This window comes from Cinclus cinclus, chromosome 6 (genome assembly GCF_963662255.1).
Source record: "Cinclus cinclus chromosome 6, bCinCin1.1, whole genome shotgun sequence".
In the NCBI taxonomy this organism is placed as follows: Eukaryota; Metazoa; Chordata; class Aves; order Passeriformes; family Cinclidae; genus Cinclus; species Cinclus cinclus.
The window spans coordinates 50,951,419-50,973,625 of record NC_085051.1 but is presented as its reverse complement, the minus strand read 5'-3'; the positions used below and the strand labels follow the sequence as shown (position 1 = coordinate 50,973,625).

Below are 22,207 nucleotides of genomic sequence, written 5' to 3'. Positions count from 1 at the left end.
GCTGTATTTACTTTGTCATCTGTCCTTTCTGTGAACAGAAGAAGGAAGTGACTGGGTTGTGTAGCAGAAATACATTCATGCTGGGAAGCCAGCTGATGGATGAGCTGATGGATCACCTTTGAGTGAGGAAGGGTTGGTCAGCCTGGATGTGTGAAAGTGTGGACCAGTATGTCTTACTTCAGAGCTACATATTGTAGGCCATGTCCTCAGTGGAGCAAAGGAGTTTTGTCTTTTTTACCCTGGGATGCTGAAGATTAGTATGATGTGTACTTAAAACTATGTAAATTAGATATTTTGATGGCACCATGCACAGAATCAGCAACTGTGCTCTTCCTCCTGCGTGTGTGAGGAGTTTCCCTCAGCTTGTGCTTCCCAATAGTTCCCAGAAATCTCAACAAGTATGGGAAGTTAAATAAGAAAGGGAGGCTACGGTTTAAGAGAACCCAACTATGTGAAGCACATTTGAACTGTGTAGAGTGTAGTGACGTTGTGAATCTGTAGAGTTCACGTTCATTGCAGTATTCATTAAAAGGGCTATTATTGCTAGGTGCCATTAACACCCCTCCCTCCCTTTTTCATTGTGAATGATTTTACTAGGATCCTGTAAAACTAAGGATGCCAACTGGTCAGAACTGGGTAACGCTTTTGTCAATTCTAGAAGATGATCTAAAGCTGGTGTTTCTTGTTTGTCTGGCATCCACAATTACTCTTGAATTAGTATTATTTGTTTGGCTTATTACAGAAATATAAAGCATGAAATTCTGTTCTCAAAACCAGATGCCAACTCACTGGAGACAGAAAAGTTTTCTATTCTTCTTATGTGGTCAGGGTGAGTCTATAGTAATGAGCTACATGAAGGAGATGCTGCTTGCCTACAAAGGACATACTTACGTTTCCATGTGTAACTTACCATATGCAATAGCACTGTCCTATTGAACAAGCTTTGGGGTGAAGTAATCTTTGTTTTCTTTGTAACTGCACAGACTGCCCCACTAATTTCTTTTTTAGTCACCTTCAGCACACCTGAGCAGGAAGTGACAGAAGGGTGTCATCATCACATTTAGTGTCTCCAGCAATACTGTCAACATACCAAAACGTTTGAACCAGTTAAAGGTTTAGGCTGAGATACCAATGCATCTGCTCTCTGAACAATCAATTTCTTCTGAAAACATGTAATAACCTTAACTTGGATTGAATGTCCCTTATCTGGGTTGGACCTTGCAACTTCATGGGCAAGCACCAGCCTTGTGCTGGAGCAATAGTGAAGAAACCATTGTACTTACAGAGAGCCAAGCTGTAACAGCAAAGTGGTTAAACTCCTGCTCCTGCTGTTTCCCATTACATCATAGTCCTTCCACTCAACCTGCTTTGTGTTTTTCATCATTCAAAGGTTTACATTTTAAGCTAGAAGAGAGTATCCAAAGGAGGGCAACAAAGATGATGAAGGGCCTTGAGGGGAAGCTGTTTGAGGAGCAGCTGAGGTCACTTGGTCTGTTCAGTCTGGAGGAGATTGAGAGGGGATCTCACTGCAGTTACAACTTCCTCAGAAGGGGAAGAGGAGGGGCAGGCACTGATCTCTTCTCTGTGGTGACAGTGACAGGACCTGAGGGAATGATCTGAAGTTGTGTCAGGAGAGGTTTAGGTTGGATATTAGAAAAAGGTTCTTCTCCCAGAGGGTGGCTGGGCACTGGAACAGGCTCCCCATGGAAGTGATCCAATCACCAAGCCTGACAGAGTTCAATTAGTTTTTGACAATACTCTTAAGTGCATTGTGTGACTCTTGTGGATGATCCTGTGCAGGGCCAGGAGTTGGACTCAATGGTTTTTGTGTGTCCCTTCCAACTCAGCTGATTCTGTGAGTCTGCAATTTAGAATAAAAAAAAAACTCAACTCTCAAAAAAGCCTCCTAAAGGTTTCTAGCAGTCAAGCATCGAGGGTTTGGGTTTGTGGGTTGTTTCATTGTTGGTGTTTTTTTAGCCCTTAGTGTTAACTGTCCTACTAGAGATCTTAAATAGTACCACTAGGCTAAAATTAGAGGTGATGGTGTTGCCAGTTTTTGTAGGCAAAAATTCTTGCTGAAAAATATTTACATCTAATATTTTCAAGGCTGCTTTTTTTCTTTTTTAACTGCCATCTGTAACAGGCATTTTTAAGGGTAGGATGGAAGGGTGCTAGAGACTTTTGTATTGAAAGAGAATGAAACCAAATTTGAGCTCATGCACATGTGATGTTGTTGGAAGGACTAATGATAGGGATAGGGAGAATGAGTGAAGATGGACAGGAGTTCAGGTATGGACTTGCAAAAGAACAGTGGGAACAAGGGCAGCACTTTAATTTTGGGTTGTGTGTGTAGAAACATCACTGTCTAACGTGTAACTGTGAATCAGAGAGTCTAGAGAGGTACACAAGGTTACCTTAGTTTTAAGCTTATCAAGTCCTTTGCCTGGTTTTGTTACCACGGTAGCAGTGTGATTTCCTGTTGCTCCAGCGGGGACAGTACCTGGGAAATGGGCCGCAGACTACGAGGAGTGAAGCGTTACGCAGCCAAGGGCTGGATTTCACCGGGACAACTCACGAAGACTGTCAGAGCGCCAAGGAAATGTGTGTCAGCCGTTGGTTCCCTTTGCACTGTTCTAGGTCTGCCAACCCTGGGAGGAGCTCGCACAACCGGGCTTTGCCATAATCCACGATTCTGCTTAGGGCTCTGTCTCTGGATTTACGGCGTTTGGACCACCTTTACTTTCCAAAAGCTGTGTCTGCAAGTTCCTGTGGACCTGCAGCGCTGGAGTTCCCCGTGTGCTCTGGAGCCGCCCTGGGCAGCGATGGATGCAGTGGCTGTGCCGAGCCCTGGTGCTGGCAGCAGCACGACGGGGATCCCTACTGCCCCGCAAACACGCCCACCCCACACACCTCTCCTGGCTGCCTTCGAGGTCTCTGCAGCACGGCGAGCCTCGGCCGCCCGTCTCCTGTCCCCAGAGTCAGCTGCGAGGCACCTTCCTCCCGCCGGACTCCCCCTGGCATCCCGTAGGGGCTGCGCAGCTCTCCCGGCTGCTGCCAGCCGAGCGAAGCCGCGGAGCTGTCCCGGTGCCCGCCTGCGGGGCGGGGGCGGGCGGAGGAGCCGCCCCTCCGCGGACGCGGAGCTATAAGGGCGGTGCGGCGCGGCGGGGCGCGCAGCTGGCGCCATGGGGAACCGTGTCAGCCGCGAGGACTTCGAGTGGGTCTACACGGAGCAGCCCCACACGCAGCGCAGGAAGGAAATCCTGGGTACGACGGAAAACCGGGAGCGGCCGTGGCGGTTCGGGCTAACCGGGCCGGGCTGCGCTCCTGGACGGGAAGGGACGGGCGGGGCGGGAGGTCCCCGCCGGGACCGCCGGTGTCGGTGCGGCTCGGGCCGGTGTCCAGGCTGCGGAGAGCGAGTGCCGCAGTCCGGCGGGCTGTTGGGTGTTTCCCCCGAGGAGTGGTGCGGCACTCTTAACTCTCTGCCTTCTGGGGACAGCGGCGGGGATGCCGGGGCCGAATCGAGCCCGGCTGCGCCCAGCCGGGTCACCGGGTGGCAGCGGCGACGGCGCGACACGGGCTGTGCCCAGCGCCCGTCTGTCCGCACCGCGCCCGGGAGCGGCCGCTGCCGTCGGGGGCTCGGGCGGGCGGCGGCTCCGCCGGGTGTGCCCCGGGCGCGGGCTCGGAGCCCTCCTGCGGCCACGCGTTCCCGGTGCCTTGAAAGTACGCGGGTATGCGGGTCAGGTCTGCTGGGGAACAATAGCAGGTCCCCGCTGCTTGTCGGGGACAAGGTACACACTCCTGTATTTGCGTGTTGTACACGCAGCGCTTAACTGCGCACCGGAGCGTGGTGGGTTTATTTTCGTGAGTTTAGTTTTGTGGGTGGGTTTGGGCTATTCTGAAGATCGTTTTTGAGAATAACTGATAATTCAGAATTGTCACAGAATATTGTCGCATATCTCCTGAAAAATACGTTTTCAACGTTTTACTGATAAAAATGATTTTGATTTCCCCCTTGTTTTCATTCGGCTGGGTTGGCCGTTTTGTTTTCTTCCCCCTAATAAGTAGGATAAAGTTTTAAAACAGCTTTTTATAAAAAGGCACTGGAGCCTCTGACTGAGTTGCTGCACAAGGTATATGCTAATTAGGTGTAGTTTTTTAACTCCCCCACAATTTTACAGATTAATCCGGGATTAATCTAAATTACAATAACATTTCCGGTGTAGTTTCAGTGGTGGAATATCCACGTCCAGGTCTGAATTACATCCAGGAAAATAATAATTATTTTACTATGTTATCATCATAGTCAAATTACATCAGTATAGCAAATGATGCTTCTTGGTGTTGTGCTACTCATCCCTTCAGTCAAGGGAACTACATTTTGGTGAGCTAAGGATAGGTGAGTGTATAGTGGGTCTCTGCCCTTGCTGCTCTCTTGACTTTTTGGTTGTGCTAAAGAATGGGGAATGCAAACCATGACGAAGCTATAAGGAGGAGTCCCTTGTTTGGAGCAAGCTCTTTTTAGGACTCTTCAGTGGCACACTTGCAGAGGTTTTGCCCACCCCCTCTTTGAGTTAAGATCAAGCAATTGGGATCAAGATCCATCTCCTTCTTTACAGCTTCCCCTGCCCCAGCTGTGGGAGTACAAGCAAGGGCAGAGAGGAATACAACAGAGAGACATGAACGATCTGTGTCTAATGAGACAGAATGGATTATAAAACTAGTGTCATAAATACCAAAATGTTACCAAGTTACTGAAACTATCACAATATCCCACATAAAATTTGTATAATTTCTATTATTCAAAGCCTAAGGTCATATAGTATTCAGAGTATATAGTTACCAAAGTGTTTAGTGTCTACTATGCTGGAGTACACAGTAAGAATCTTAAATACATATGAACAAATATCTAAAAAATCCATGTATTTTACATTTTTATGTACAGCAATGCCTTGGGGACAGCATTCCATGCTGGTAAAGGAAGTATTTCCTTCCCAATAGGTTAATGATTTAGTTGCTAAGCACTGAAACTTGATTGTTCTCTGGGCTGCTGCTTTTTAAAATGCTGGTCTCTCTCAGGCGTGGCTACTCGGATTTAAATACAAATGGGAAATATCCGTTAAGGAAAAACTGGGCAAACTGAGAAACACATAAGGCAGTTTCTTTCTAGGTAGAGTGGTGTTTCCTAGGCTGTTGCCCCAATATGTTCCTATAGAGCATCTGACAGGTGAAAATGTTCATCACAAAGTTGTTTGTCCTGGCTTAAGAGTTAGTAGCCCAGGTGTCTGTAAGACTTTTTTACTCTATGTCTGAATGAGAACTCCCTGAGTCCGGTCTCCCTACCATGGGCAGGGACATCATTCCCTAGCTCCGGTTGTTCAGAGCCCCATGCAGCCTGTCCTTGAACACTTCAAGGATGGCTATCCACAGCTTCTCTGGGCTGGTTCCAGTTGAGCTGCAGAGTTACGAGCAGTTTATCAACTGGGCTGGCTGGAAAGTGGCTTTGTGGCAGGACACTGTTGCACTAAATGAGGGTTGTGATTCCTAAAGGCTATAATTATACCAGCAAATAGATCAACATTTTACACAAGGGGGAAGAGATGCTTTCTTATGTCTTTGTAGTATCTAGGTATTAAAATGTAGCTTGTGCTTAGTACTGTCTGGGTGCAACTGCTTCTGATTTGGAGTGGAGATCTCTTGCCAAGCTGGCACTTCGACCCTGATCACGTTATACGTGTTCCTGAACATGTTATTCACGCTTTTCAGTTTATGAAATGGAATTGTTTCATTGCTATTCTCTCACTGTCTTGTTTATGAAAAGGCTGTTACTGCCTTCTGTCAGGACTGGGATTTGTGTAATGCTGCAGTAAGCTCTGTTAGGGAAAGATCTGGTTAAAACCTTCCTGATGGAAAAGTTGTTTCATCTAGATCTGCTTAGCCTTTCTGTAGAGTTACAAAAATGCTGTTGGGGAGATATAACATAGAGAGGACATCTAGTAGAAATAGGATTTCTGCTTGGAAAGAATAGGATTTCTTGGACTGAAAGACTTGGAATAACTGTGGTCTTGCTCAGTGGGAAGTGTTGATGGCTTTTCACTCTTGAGAGATGAAAAAATCATTGCTTAAATGCAGGTAACACCATAACCATACAATGTATGGTCATTTCACCTGCAAACAATTTCCCAAATGCAAGCAATGAGCAGTATGTTGTGGCATGGGAAGAGTGAGATCATATTTATACCATGAGCTGGATGTAACTTTATAAAATTGCTGTAAGTTGGTCAGAAACTGTCTTGCCTCGCACGATCCTTAGGGAAGCACTTGTTTGCTGCCAAGATGAGAGCTGAATCAATGTTGCTCACGATAGATCAGGAGCATCTGATTATTATCTAATGTCCAAGAATGCTTAATAGTTATGTAATTAGTCCTTTGGCAAGTTATTTTGGAATGGACATGGTGCAAGCGTTTTATATGTACTTTATCCTGTAGGAAGGCTGGGACGTTAGCCCATGGGGAGGGGTAGAACAAAATTTAAATGCCAAAATCCATTTTATTTTAGCATTTATCTGATCTGAGTATAGCTTCCAGCTCTGCTCTCTTATTTAGAGATTAATCTGCTGTTTCTTCTGGCTGTCTCTGTTTTTAAACCTTACATTTATGAAAATTATGATAAGCTGTACCTATTGAAACATGCAATGTATTATGGTCTTAGCTTAAATTAAAGCTCTGAAGTACATGTGCTTCTGGCAAAGAAACTGTTTGCCCTTTATGCTGCAGTGTGTGGGCACAGTGCTGCCCCTGATTGTGCACTTCTTCTGATGAGTGCACCCAGAAGAGCTGCTGTCCCAGTACTCATGCCAGTTCTCTCTAGACATCACCTTTGAAATAGATCACACAGGCACAAAGTGGCTGATTTAGCCATTTGTGGTCTTCTGTGGGAAATTTATTAAGTGCAATTGGAGGCTTCAGCTTAGTCCATATTGCAGGGTTTTGCTTCAGAGGGAGCTGGAAGCCCTTTTTGTAGCCTTCCTACACCTCTTTACTCTGAACTAGCTAATAAACCAATGTAAGCAAACAGGTTGCAGCTGCTGACATAGTGATGTGCTGACATCATCCACTCTGTTGACACCGGTAGAGTGGCACCACTGCGGTACTTTCCCCCTGGTGGCCACTTCTGGGTGACCCACTGCCCTTGGACCAGCTAGCACTAAGCTATTTAGAAGCTCGTGGGTGACAAATACAAGAATAAGACACTTGTTCTAGCACAGTGGGCATATAAAACAGCAGTGTAATCAGCTGGGGCAAAAATGTTTCTTATTATTTTGTGAACTGGAGGGTCTTTTTCACAGACTGTGAAAAAACAGATGATGTTTTCATGCATATTGTGTTCTATGTATCCTACCTGTGTCTCAACTCATGCATTGCTTGAATTAATCACAGAATCCTAGAATAGTTTGAGTACCAGGTACATCATCAACTGGATCAGGTTGTTCAGAGCCCCAACCAACCTGTCCTTGAACATTTCCAGGGATGGGGCATTTACAAGCTCTCTGGGCAACCTGCGATAGTATTTTACCAACCTCATTGTACAAAATTTCTTCCTAATATCTAGATTAAATGTCTCCTCTTTTAGCTGTGAGCCATTATGCCTTGACCTATCACAACAAGCCCTACTAAACAATGCGTCCCCCCATAAACCCCCATTAGGTGTTGAAAGGCAATAAGGTCTTCTTAAAGCCTTTTCCTCTCCAGGTTGAATAGCCTCCATTATCTCTCTGAGCCTTTCCTTACTGGAGTGGTGCTCCAGCCCTCTCACAATTTTCATGGCCCTCCTCTGGACTTGCTCCAGCTTGTCCACGTTGTTCACTGAGGACTTGGGTGTGCTGTGCTTTTATAAGCGTGTTTTTGAGCTGAGCTGCTAGAAGGCAAAGCACTATAATGTTAGTAAACGGTCTTTTTTGTTTGTTTGTTTTTTTATTTATTTGGTGCAAATACCAGCTCCCACATAGGACATGGAGTAGTAAAGCTTACGTCCTGTGCTTGTTGTCTCTTTTGTCTGTTTTGACAGGGATTCATAATCAACAGAATGTAGTGCAGGACAACAGTATCACAGATTTTTTTTCCCCCTCCTTTCTTTTAGCAAACTTTATAAGTGACTTATGCTGAGGAATATGTCCATGTTTACTGTATTAGCATGCTGCACTTGGGCTAAAAATAAAGGAAAATTAAGAAATGAAATTTCTTCTCTTTTTACTACTAGTTTCTCATGGATGTGGGCAAGGCCACTGCTCCTTTAAACCTCCATCACCACTGTGCCTGTGGACAGCTCCTGCTCTTGTTTCCTTTCAAATGCCATGTGTACAAAAATGTGCAAGTGTGAAGTATGTGGTGTCACATCAGTGAGAAATTGTCTGGTGCCATCACTGGGACTTGCCTGAGTTATCTCACGGACAGGTCAGTAGGGCAGAAGATGAGTGAGAGTTCAGAGCAAGGTATTTGCTGTCTCCTGAGGAGGAGGAACAGCAGGACCTGGCAAACAATGGCCTGTCCAGGAACAATTGCTCCGGCCCGAACTGGAGGATCACTGTAGGGCTATGGTGAGTGCTCTTGGATCTCCAGAGAGAAGCATCAATGGAACAAAATACATAGTCAGACTAATTTGTCAGTTTAGGCACTTGGTGAATGAGACATGCCTCTCTCAAGAAGCGTAGAAGAGTGGAGTGATCTCTCTAAAGAGTTAATTCAGTAAATGGGTTGTTTCAGAATTGTGAACCCTTCTGAAAATATACCTGCAGCATTTATTCTCTCTTGACTTTTAAGAGTGGGGAATGCTGTCTTTCATCATTATGGAGCAGAGAGACTGTGGAGCTGTCTGGGCAGAGTTAGTAACTACATTTACCTACTGTACTAAAGTGTCTGTGCTGCTTTGGCAGCGTGCTGACCTTGGAGACAGAAAAGTCATCCTTTGTGCACTGCTATACATCTACACCAGCATCCCCACCCTCTCACAGCAGCACAGGGGCTCAGTCTGGACAGCTAGAGGCAGCACATGTGGATAAGCTATCTGCTGGCCTGAGCTAACAGACTTCCTTGATGAGCTGGAGGCTGGAAGATGTGCTGTGTAGACACCAGAGTTAGCTAGGTCAGTCCTGTTCTCATTGGACTATAAAGGGCAAAACTTGGTCCCATGCAGTCACATAACTGTAGGAGTTGTGTCCTGTCCTGTGTTCTGTGTCCATGCCTTCATCCACACTCCCTTCCCCCCCCCCCCCAATTTAGAAGGGATGAATGATGTTTTTTTCTCCTCTTTCTGTGCCCTCTCTCTGTGCCTCTGATTCTCTGTTGTCTTTTTTTTCCTACAGGTGGGTGATATGTGGTTTGCATAGCATCTACAGACGCTTATCACAGCAGCCTTACAGGGATGTCCAGGCTTTTCAGCAGCAAGTGAGGCTCTTGCCATACAAGCATTCTTTTGGCTAACTGAAAGGCATGAACACGGGAAAAATGAGATAAAAATTTGTGTTATCGTAACTTTGTGTCAGCACATTTTACATAAATTGCAGACATCCAAATCACTTACTCTGGTACTAAATGTGTCTCACTGAAGAGTGTTTGGCTTCAAGTTTGAAAAGGGTCAGCATTCAACATTCTGCATTTGAAGTGCTCCTGAACCAACAGGTCTCTGGCAGGCTACTCCACCAGTGGAGCTTTTAGCCTCCAGTAATTTTACCAGTACCACACCCCTGCCCAAGCCATGGTTTCTCCATGAGGAGAAACCTGAAATTTTTCCATACCATGGAAGCAGGATGGCTTTATCAGTATTAATGATAGTCAAACCACAATAGTGTGGCTGTTTAGTATGCAAAAAATTACTGTTGGAGTTAATCATGTGTTGAATTTAATAATAAACCCTGGCAAGTTACTTAATAGCTGTCACCTGCGATAATTGCAACCTCCCTGCACTGCTGCCTGCACACATTGTTGCTGCCATTTGGCAGCGACTGCTCTGGAACCTTTTAAATGGAATCTGCAGTCCTTGTTGGCTGCCACAGAAAGAAATAGGTCAAAAACTTCCATTATTTTCAGATGATTGTATGAAGCATCTCTAAGCAATTTTCCCATTCCGTTAATTTTTTTTCTTTTTGGGGGAGGGTGATCAATGTGGCCTCAATTTGGCTTGGCTGAGGAACAGATTTAGTTGTTTTACATTTCATCTCTTCTGGTGACTGCAGTAACTTGTCACATCATGTGGCTAGAAGAGATAACATTTTTGGTGGCTTGACTTATTAAAGTGTTTTCTAGCTTTTGGACAGATGCCCCTAAGAAAGAGATTAAGCTGCATAAAACTGCATGTCTGTAACAGTCTTCCTGGCCAAGTCACTTTATTGTTATGCTTTAGAGTGAACTTTGCGTAAGCAGCACTTGGTGTAAAACTTTAGTACCTATTCAGGTACTAGAGAACAACTTTTGCATGTTAACTTAATTGTGAAAAATGTAATTTCAAGAATGGTGAAAGCAGCAACAGAAAAACAAAAAACAGCAAAACAAAAACACCCCTGGACTTTCTGGAGATTTTTGTAAAAAAGATTTGTCTGACTTCAGAAAGATGTGAACTTTCACTACAGCTTTCCCAGCACTTAGAAAATCTCTCTTGCCTGAATACTCCTCATGGTGACCTTGGCCTCCTTGTCTTAACAAGATTTGATTATATCTCCTTTGTCCTCATCTTCCAGAGCACTTTTCTAATCTTTGTAATTTCTTTCAGGATGGGCTGAAGTTGGCCAAGTGGCTCAAGGGTTGTTGGAATGGTTGCAGAGCATGACCACATTAACCTGCCTCTTTAAGTAGCACTTCATCTCTGAATTTCTGTAAACTTCTCAGGATTCACTTCTTCTACAAAAACCTTCTTTGCATCTAGCACTCAGTATCTGCCACTGCTTTCAAGGTCACATAAATTACATGTATTGTCTCCAGCCTTTGCTTATAGTAGACACAGCTGCATGGATGCAGATTGTTGTAATCTGATTTTATTGTATTAGTATTATACTGTCACAGTCAGATGATGTTTACTTTTCTATTCATAAAATGGGCCCATGAAACTCACAGGGGCACTGTGTAACCTCAGGGTTCAGAATGAGTGACTTCTCTATGCACGCACTTGTGTAAGCTGCAATTAATGAGAAATGCAAAGTATGAGTTAAAGGAGGAAGGTCAATATGTTGGTAAAGCCATAAGGCAGCAGAAGGAATTGTGTGCAAGTTAATACTGGAAGTGAGAAGCATGTATTTGCAAAAAAGAGATGTGAATCAGTGAACAGCACCTAGAGGATCAACTGTACTCTGTATTTTATTTTTGTTTTAAAGGACAGATGAACGGCTGGTGGGACTGAAGTTAGTAAGCTGGCCCTGGCCTGACATGAGTCGGACTCGCAAGCCTATCCCACATCTCTCTGACACTGTACTGCAGTATTTGTGAGGCCTCATGAGGCTGTTGGGTGATAATCTATGTGGGTTTCATGCCTGCTTTTGGTATGTGACATGGGAACAGAGAAAAATTTTACATGCCTTACAAAAGCGTAATAATATTACTGACCTTACTTACCACTGGTGTTACCATGTGTGAAGAATCGTACCTCTTGTGAGCACTGGTAAGCACTCAGATAATTAGGAAATTTTTTTAAATGCTGTGTTTGTCATCTAACCACAAAGCAAAACTTGGTGAGCCTGTTGCTCTGCTCTCTCCTCTGCTTGTGTGTTTGAAACAACAGTGTGAAAAGGAAGACAAAAAAGGCAGTTGTATCCCTTTAGTGGAAAATAACATCTGAGCAAAATACAAAAACACATTAAAAACTTATAAATATGAGAGAAGGTGTTTCTTAGAGCTGAAGTCCTGTGGGATTTGGCATATTACTACTCATCACTGTGAAGCAATACTCATTGTGGGGAAGGCACATGATAAAACAGAGAGACCATCAGGGTATTTTTTGATAAGTCTCTATATATCAATATCAATATTAATCACAATTGGACATGATGCTGGGACTAGTAAAACGCTCACCATAGTGGCAACCCAACTTTGGAATTGGCATTTTAAACCAGGGCCTCAAACACAGTGTGATAAAAACAGAGTCGCAGTGGTGACTGTGTTTACCTAATGATGATCTAACCAAGTTTTTCTCTGCATTTTTCCCTTTAGCAAAATACCCGGAGATCAAGACTCTGATGGGACCAGATCCACATTTAAAGTGGATTGTATCTGGAATGGTTTTCATGCAGCTGCTGGCATGCTACCTGGTGAAAGACTTATCTTGGAAATGGATTTTCTTCTGGGCTTACGCTTTTGGGGGTTGCATCAACCATTCCCTGACCCTTGCCATCCATGATATTTCACACAACGTGGCCTTTGGGAACAAGCAGGCCAAGTGGAACCGATGGTTCGCAGTCTTTGCCAACTTGCCCATTGGCATCCCCTATTCTGCCTCCTTCAAGAAATACCACATTGACCATCACCGGTATCTGGGAGGGGACAGCTTGGATGTGGACATTCCCACAGACTTTGAGGGCTGGTTTTTCTGCACGCCACTCCGAAAACTGCTTTGGCTGTTCCTCCAACCTCTGTTCTACAGTCTGAGACCACTGTATGTGAACCCCAAAGCAATTACACGGATGGAAATTCTTAACGCTCTTGTCCAGTTTTCTATAGACCTCATCATTTACTACCTGTGGGGGCTCAAACCTGTTATTTACTTAATAGCAGGTACAATTCTTTGCTTGGGTTTTCATCCCATTTCTGGGCACTTCATAGCAGAACACTACATGTTCCTAAAAGGGTATGAGACATACTCTTATTACGGACCTCTGAACTGGCTCACCTTCAATGTAGGCTACCACATGGAGCATCATGACTTCCCCAGCATTCCTGGATGCAGATTGCCCATGGTAAGTATAGCATAAGCATGAGTGAGTTGGATTTTTATGAAAGCTGCTAAAATGGCTCAAAGAAAACACTCCAAATCATAGCAGTTGGTGAATTTAGGGGAAAAAAGGGGGAAAAAACCAGCTTTTTTGATTTGTTTCTAATTAATTTTAAGCCAGAAATTGAGACAAACAGCTGTCAAACTGCTGTAATAATTATTTGATGCAATAGTTTATTTGATGCAGAGTAGAACATCTGATCCTCAGAGGGCTTTTGCATGATAAAATCCTCCAACATGGCTTTAAATGTCTCGATTTACATCCCTGAGCCACTAAATTTCAACTCTTTGAAAGTTTAAAAACCCATCTAAACGGAGGTATGTGGCAATTGCTATTTGAAATTTGTCTAATGATCCATCTGCTAACTATATTGCTGGATTAACATCAAAGAAAAGTCTTTCCGTTTTTGAGATGACATAATTTTTGGGGCATGTTCCAGCCTGACACAGATAACACTGGAAAATAAAGGCGCACTCTCTGTGACTCCTTTTAGCTCTCCTGCCCCACCCACAGAAACTGAGGAGGCCTGGTGTGTCCTTGGGAAAGTGCTGTGGCTTTCCTCCTTTGAAAGGCAAACCCCTTTTTGTTTATGTTTTATCAGTTGTGGGAATCAAATTTGCAAAGCCCAGGTGTCTAGGAATGGTTTTCAGTCTTCCTCCAGGTGTGTAGCTGCTATGGTGTGTTTTAATACAAGGGTTCCTCAGCAGGTGCTCAGTGTTAGAGGTACGTGACTTCGAAGGATTGCTCCTACATACAAGTGCTCTGATGTAATAGAAGGAAACATCTTTCTGTGGGCTGATGCAAAGTTGGGAACTGCTACTGCAATATCCATATGAGATGGAGGCAGAGCTGGGGAGCCTGAGGTTCAGTAGCTGTGACCTCCCCACTACTGATACCACGTGCAACTTCTGTGATGGCATACCTGGGCAAACCCTGCTGTATGGGTTCATGTTCTCCATCACAGAAACACTCCTTGAGAGGAGATTCAAATCAAGGGGAGATTTTCTTGTGTGGGAAGCTTCTATATAGCCTGCAATTGTGTTTCTTTCACTTTTTTTGCTGCTGGAGGTCTGTCCTGGAGACGCTGCCTGTTCCTGGTGAGGCCCAGAGGAGCTGGTACAGCAGCTCACACTTGGATATGAAGTTCTTCTGTGAGGCACTCCCATCACTGATACACCTGATAGCTCAGTGGGGAAGTGCATGTGCTTAGCTTTAGTTTCAAATGTTCAAACTTGTTAGATGGGCTTAGATACTTAGATTACCAAAATGAAAATAGAGAAGGAGGTTAGCTCAGCATCCTGTATATGGAGGTGAGTGACTAATTGAACCTGCTGGGACTGTTGCTCCAGCCCTGACTGAGACCTGAAAAGCTCATCTCCACCCACACCACAAATAGTTCAGCCTAATTCCTTGAGGCAGTGAAGCAGCTGCAAGTGTCTGCCCTCCTGTGTAAAGAGGATGGAGTTATTAGCTGAATTTCATGGGCTTGTGTTCACGTGTGTTTTGCTCTTTGGCAACTGAGACTTGCTCTGGTGGTGGAGGAGAGAGCAGGCTTGTCAATCACTGTTGTCTGACAGAACTATACTGAAGACTTGGAGTCTGATGAGTGATCAATTACAAATAAAAATTCTATTAAAAAGAATTCTGTTTAAAAAATTTCTATTTCTTTGGCAACACAGTTCCCATTGAAAATCCTTTGACCATTAAAACAAATTGGTTACTCTTTTCTGCAAAATGAGAAAAAAAACCTCTGCCCCTCTTATGGAAAGAGATAAGGATACAGATCCTCTTTGATTAACTTTAAATCTTGAACTTCATAGGAGGTAAGAAACCTCACCTTGCTCTACTTTGCTTAACCTCCTGGCAAAGTCTTCACTCAGCAAAGATCTGTATTTTCGGATTTAGTCTTATTCACTTGAACTTCTAATAGTTGCATTGTGTAATATGGATGACCTCTAAGTGAGACTATTTTTATTTTTAATTATTGGCAAGTAGAAAGTAGAGTAAAAATCGCTGTTTTTAAAGATCTATCCTGTATGATTGAGATCAGGGGAGAAATAGGATTTGAGAATAACTGGATCTTAATCTTGGAAAGTAACTGGCTTTTCAGCTTGCTTATCAGGGAAGTAAACTCAGCTTTTTCCTTTGTTACAGGTGTGTCATTCAGAATGTTTTAAGTAATGTGTTTGCCACTGGAAAGACCTTTACCCTAGGACTGTGACAGATTTGAAGGAGGAAGAATTAGGCTGTGCTCATAAGCTTACGGATAGTAAAGATGAGTGACATTGGGTGTGCAGTAAGAACTTGTCCCACTAGTATAATGAGAGATTACACAAGAGACCATGAAATTTAGCATTGTAATGAAGGACCTGTTCTAAGAAAAAACCCTGTAGACTTGACTAGATTAGTCTTTGAATAAAATCTTGTAATTGCAAAATATTGCACTGTTTACCAAATGAGTAGAGATCCATTCTTCATTGTCTGAAGGATTGAATATGCTTATGGAGAGAGGAGATTGGACAAGAAGGAGGAACTCTGCTCCTAGGAGCTGCAATAAAAGCAGCAGTGTTACCAGAGGCAAGCTAGTTACTCATTAAGCTTGTGGGAGAAGGAAAAGACATGGTATGAAACCAGATCTATTAGACAGACAAGATTGGAAAACATGGTAGATGTGCTGGTTTTGAATTGCAGATTTCATTAACCCTATCATGGCCAGGAAGGCTGGCTTAAGTGCTCACCATCCTGTGGTGGAGATATAGGACTACAGAGGGAATGTATTGTAATAAGCCTTTGAGCATTCTAAATGTAATTTTGCAGCTTTGTGTCATAAGGATCTCTGGTTTCTGTATAGCCCCAGGACAAAGAGTGTGTAACAGCCATGCTGAAATATTAGGCTGCATTTAACTTCTGTGCCTATCAGTTATGAAGAGTAGGAGTAGGGTTCTGTCACTGTGCTCTACAAGCATAGAGCCACAACAAAAGTTTCAGTCCAAAAGATGTGACTTCTTGCCCTGCCATCCTGACCTACTTGAAGAAAAGCCCCAATACACCAGGTGCCAAGTTCCTAGTAATTGTCCTGCAGACTTTGCAATCTCTTGTTATCCTTCCATAAGGAAGATAAAGTCACAGAATGGGTGAGGTTCAGCCTCCCTGCTCACACAAGGTCGTCCTAGAGCACGTAGCACAGGATTGAATATCTTGAATATCCCCACTGAGGGAGACTCTGCACGCCCTCTGGGCAACCTGTTCCTGTGCTTGGTGACTGTACAGTAAAGAAGTTCTTCCTCATGGAAGAAGGCATCACTTTCTGCCTGTTGTATCTTGTCCTGCTGCTCGGTAGCACTGAGAAGAGCCTGGATCCATTCTCTTGATACCCACCCTCCAGGTACTTACAGATATTGATGAGGTTCCCTCTCAGTTGTCTTTTCTTGAGGCTGAACAGGCCCAGCTCCATCAGCTTTTTCTCCTAAGAGAGCTGCTCCAGTGCCTTGATCAACTTTGTCACCCTTCACTGGACTCACTCCTTTTCTGCAGACTAAACAACCCCAGCTCCCTCAGCCACTCTTCATATGATGTTGCATTTAAAAGGAAGCCTGCATTAAACCCCAATTATTTTATGCCCTCCTACTATCCAGTTTTTCTGGTAGATGAGGTGATAATTCTGTTTTATGTATGGAGATGCTGAAAGAAGTAATGAAAAATTAGATGTTTTTGCTGGAAAACTTTTGCATAGATCTATTATAAAAGAGAAACCTCTTTTAAAATTCTTTCCTGCCATGTGATAGCAAGACAGGAATATGTACCTAACATATTTCCTTTTTTTTCTATAAGAAAATCCTTCAGGAGCCCCCCACTCTGACTGCATTCATTAAATTTTGTCTTTCCTCTGTTCCTTATTGCAGTTTCACCTTCCCCTCTCCATATTTTCTTGGGAAAATGTTTTATGGGACTTTTCACATCCCATAGAGCTGACCTGCTTAGAGATCTTGCAGTGGTGCTAGTGGTGCCTGCCTTCCTGCACAAGGTGCTGCTCATGTTTGCAGAAGCTATTGGGCTGAACATAGGCAGGCTGTTTATTGGCCTCTTCTCTGGGCCATTTTAAACCACTTTCTCACTACTACTTTTCCCTTGGAGCCTTTGGAGCCAGAGGACACAGCCTGAGACATTGTTCCTAGGAGCTGAATTGGTTCCTGTAAATCTCCAGCCTTCTACTTCCATGTGCAAGGGGTAATATAGGAAAACTTCCTGAAGCTCTTGCAGTGGTCAGAATATAACATGGTCAAGAGTTCTGCAGAATAATGTAACTCTTCAGAAAACATGGTCTGGTTCAGAGGGCAAGAAATACATGGGGCTCTGGAGAAGAGGGGAATTGTAGACTTGGCATATGAGCTTGAATAGTGTAGATGAGAGCTAAACTACAGTTGAAAGGCAGAATTCAGGCAGAATTTCTAAAATGGAAGTAGGAGTGAAGGTCTAAGCAGCTGTGTGCTAGGTAATGACCCTGTCAGAGCTAGAGTGAAGTTTTTGAAGCTGAGTATCTGAGCCCCCCTTTGTGTTTGCATCAGGCCTCATGAGTAGCCTTCATTCAAGGGAAGATGTTGAAATAGTCCTCCTTCTCATCCTTTGACTATTTCAATTACCCAGCTGGGAAAAGGGAGGATACAATACCCAGATTAAATTATTTCTGACTGGGGTTACAGAAGGAGCATGGGGAACTGAACCTGCATTTCCAGAGATCTTGGAAACCTGGAAATCACCTCTCTTCCAGTTATTAAGAAACATCTCTAAGGAGAAATCCTGATATTGTATGAATCCCACTGAAAATTAACTACTTTGAAGTACAAACCAATGCTTTAAAGCAGGATAGAGAAAATTATTATGTAGTTGGATGTATCTAGTGAAAGATGGAATACAGTCAGACCTGAACTGAATCTTCCATCTCCAGCACAGCACTACCACACCAGGAGCACAAGGAGTGTGTAAGGGACAGAGGTAAAAGATCTTAATGACTCTTGTACATTATCCAACCTACTTCACAGAGAAGTGTCTGCTAGGAAACTGAATTAATGAGTTAATTAGCAGGGAGCCATACTGGCTTATAGTTCGAATTTCACTGGAATTCTTAACTTTTCACAAACAGTCAAATGCTGTGTTAAGGTTCCACCATTTTACCTTGGGTGACGAGACCCTCTTGCTGCATGATGATTTCTGTGTAACCCTTTCTCTCTTCACTGGAAGTTTGCACTGTTCTCAGTGTAGGCTTTAAAAATCCGCAGGGTTTTAAAAGAGAGAAGTCACGCTGTCAGCAAGGCAAACTACTCTGTTCTAGAGCTTTGTTTGTCTAGGAGGTGGAGCTGCAATAAAACCATGCCCAAGCTGTTACGTGCAAGTGTACTATAGTTTAAAGATTCTGCTGCTTCATAAATGTGTTCAAAAAGCAAGGCATCTAGCAGTAATAAAAACTGATAACTTGGGAATCCTCACAGTCCCCTGAACTTGCCAGCACCAACCCAGTGATGCACAATGCTTCTGTGATGGCAACAGTCTTAAGACTTGGGGAATTATAGCGGGGATCAAATTTTATTTGACTTGTAACCTAAAAATGAATCTCATAGTATTTTTAGTATCAGACTGAGGAGAACAGTCCATCCCTGCAATTTTTTTTGCCTGCTGGAGGACCCCATTTCTTGGATTTTCATCATGGTAGTGGAATGCAGGGTAGAAAAAAAAGTGTAGGCAAGGCTGTGTCTGTCATTTTCTCAGTTGTTAATTCTCTCTTACCCAGTACCCTCGACAGAGTAATATTACAAGTGGCAAACAGGGCTTTAAATATAGTGCTGGAGCCTTGGCAATTGATGAAGTGGATAAAATAGGTAATTGTGGAGATCCTACCACCTCTGAAATGAGACAAAGTAGTTCTGACTGAAGGCAGCAATCTATAGTCTTTCAAATTATGACACTGTGAGGCAAAACTTACATCTAGAGTTTGGTAAGAAGTAACTAAATGCATTTATGTACATTTTATTTGGCTGAACTTCAGAAGCTCACAAGCAATAACAAGTAACTTCAGGTAATGTCTGTGCTATCAGATCTGAATGTGGAGGTTGAAACACACCTGACTCTCTGCAGCCAAACAGCTCATTCTCTCTCTTCTTCTTCCAGGTGAAGAAGATTGCAGCAGAATATTATGATAACCTCCCACATCACCAGTCCTGGATTCGAGTTCTGTGGGACTTTGTTTTTGATGACACTCTTGGTCCTTATTCAAGGGTTAAGAGGCTGTGCAAGCTGGCAAAGGAAAGCTAACGGGGTAGCTCTGCCTGCTGGCAGTGCTGTGTTTGTTCATTCCCATGACTTCTGTTGCTGCAGAAATAGAAGGATCTTTGTGTGTGCTGAATTAGAATTGGTGCATGCTGCTTATGCATATGCACAGCCAAGAGGATGGGTGTAGAAATGAAGCAATTTTAGACAACTGATGTGTTTTAATACAGGATGTTTGTATATGTAACCCTCAGATTAGAGTGAACTATGATTAGATGAACCTTTGGTCTAGGGTTAGAATTACCTTCCTGGGACACATGTGCCTAAGCCTAAGTTTTAGCTTTGTCTGTGGGGGAGAGTGTTTGTTGTGTGTTATGTGTGAGCATGTGTGTGTGTAGTTCAGGACTGGTTTCTCTGGATGCCAGATTGGAAGTAGATGCTCTGTGTGCACAGGACTGTGGAAGCAGGGAAAACTGGCATGCTGAAGTAAATGATACTCTCTGGAAAACACAAGGGTGCTTTTAGCTCAATGTCTAATCTAATTTCTTCTGATAATTGCTAATAGCAGAAATTTTATATATGAAATGGAATATGTTTGATATTTTTATACATCTGTAACATTATTTTAGTAGCTGCTGTTTGATCTTTATTCCAGGGCTTTGTCTATAGTGTTGAATGAATTTCCATTCTTAGGATCTAATACTAACTGACAGATCTGAACTGTGGCAAGGACAAATCCTTTCTTTAGTCTTCCACCTACTCCCTGATCAGCAGCATGGATGTGCCTCTGGAGGATGCACATCCATGGTCCTTTCTCACTCAGCTTTTCAACAGTATTCATAACTTCATGTATCTCACCCTTTTCCCTACTGTGAGTCCTCTGGGGAGAGGAGAGGTTCTAGTTTTAATTTTTCCTTGCCAAGACTATTAGCATACCTGGTCACCTTTTCTTGGTCTCCTCTATATTACACCCCTTTCTGCATGGGAATTAGGAGTATGTGTCAGTGAAGACATGGAGATGTTTTCATGGTGGTATTTGTTCCTAACTGCTTTCAGAATAATGGCAGGTGTTTTCCTCTGTCATTCAAGGGGCACAGCTTGACATTTGGGAAGCACACAATAGTCCAGCTATATAAAACTGCCACTGGTGGTGTTAAGGGGATGTACCTGGAACATGGAGATGGGGTCATTTCTCTATCTCTTACTTGGTGCTATTGACATTAACCTTCATCTCTCATTTCTACCCACTGGCATACAAAAATATTCCTGCCTGTCCTCTCGAGTTAAAAGCTTCTGGTTATCCTCAGTAATTCTGTATCATCAGAAACCTTGATCAACATAACCTTTCTCCAAGCAGAACAGTACCTTAGAAGTCAGGAATTCAGATGTCATCTAGTAAATTCACTCTACCATGGAAAGCTGGCAAAGTATTTCTGTCCTTCAAAGTGGTTAAAAGAGATAAATTATATAATTGCCCTATAACCCTCTAACAGTTTGGGATTTTGCTTCTGGAAATCCATGGCTGTAACAAAGAAAAAGACTCTCGTGCAGGCTCATTGGTCCCTTGGAGTATGTAATTAGACCTGGGAAGCCTGATTGCCTCACTAAACCCGATTTTATTCCTTGCTTCAGCAGCACTGGATCCAGTGAGCCAGTCTGTCTGTTCACTAGGCAGCTGAGCTAAACTGTAGCAATTTGGGTTCCTCTTTCACTTCTCCATTCTCCATTTTTCTCACCCATGTGATTTCAGCAGCTGGGTAAATAAATATCCAGCAGATAACTTGCTAATTGCTCAGCATATAACTTGTAATACAGGAGCTGAATACCAGTTTATGCACCAATACTGTTGTATGCTTTTGGATAAAAAGAGCAAGAATGGGGGTTCTACCAGCACTTCAGCTTTTATTGGTCCCTCAGTGATGAACATGCTTAAGACATTATATCTTAATTATTAAAGCTGCTTTTCTCACAGAGGAAGAGGCCCTGGTATGGGAACTTCCTTTGTATTAGGATTACCTTTGTATCAGTGCTCATGTCAGGGAATTTCAGTTTTTTATTAGTTTACTTCAGATTTGCTGGCACTCTGATCACATACTCAACTTCTCATGTCTTTAGCAGCTGTTCCTCAATTCTCTTCTCTAACTTAATAAGTTAATATAAAAACCACAATAAAGATTATAGTATCTTCCTCAATTTGACTGTTGTCCTTACCCTCTTTGAGTGACCTTATGCTGTAATTCCCTTAGTCAGCTGTGTTATGATCCAGTCACCCACCTACTGTGGACTACTAACGTAGCCTGACACAGAGGCCCTGGTGTAAATGAGCCATCCAGAATTGTCAGCTGCTTCTTCATCTGCCTCCCATCAGTATTTCCATCATGGTCCCAACTTGTGTAGCCTGGGCAGCCCCACAGCCCTCCTGCTCAGCACTGTCCATCTCAGCAGGAATTGGAAGTGGCTGGAAGACTGCAGTGCCTGCAGATGTGCAGTGTGAGCTGAATTCCAGTGTCTGGGGTGCTTCTGGAGAAGGCTGTGATCCTGTTCTTTCCAAGGGCACTTGTCTTTGCTACTACCAGTAATGTTGGCAGGAGGCTTTTTTTTTTCCCTCCCCCCCAACTACAGAGTATATGGGTCTGGGTTAAAAAGGGTGTTAGAGCTATGTGTAGTTTTATTCTCTTTGCTTAAAAATGGATTTAGATCTCCTTCATTGTTTGGGCACACTAAGGCTCTGGCAAATAGCTGTATGATAGGAAGGATTGGAGTGATGTCCCCTTAGATTTCTGCTATGTAAGATGCCTGTGGCCTGCCCTGTTCCAGTGGCCCAACAAGCCCAGTATGAAAGGACACCCTTCTCTGCAGAGGCAGCTGGCAATCTGAATTACTCTCTGGGAGGAGAGAATCCCTTAGCACTTCCACTGCTGGAGATAAGCCACCTTGCACACCCCTGTCACTGGAGCTGAAGGCTGGGAACTGGC

General features: G+C 43.5%; 1 protein-coding gene across 1 annotated transcript; it reads left to right on the top strand.

Annotated features, from left to right (window-relative positions):
• The first annotated feature begins 3,182 nt into the window (after positions 1–3,182).
• DEGS2 (delta 4-desaturase, sphingolipid 2) lies at positions 3,183–19,277 on the top strand. Its single transcript, XM_062495071.1, has 3 exons — positions 3,183–3,264; positions 12,193–12,935; positions 19,134–19,277. The coding sequence occupies exons 1-3, from the start codon at positions 3,183–3,185 to the stop codon at positions 19,275–19,277; spliced, it is 969 nt and encodes a 322-aa protein (XP_062351055.1).
• Positions 19,278–22,207: the final 2,930 nt, after the last annotated feature.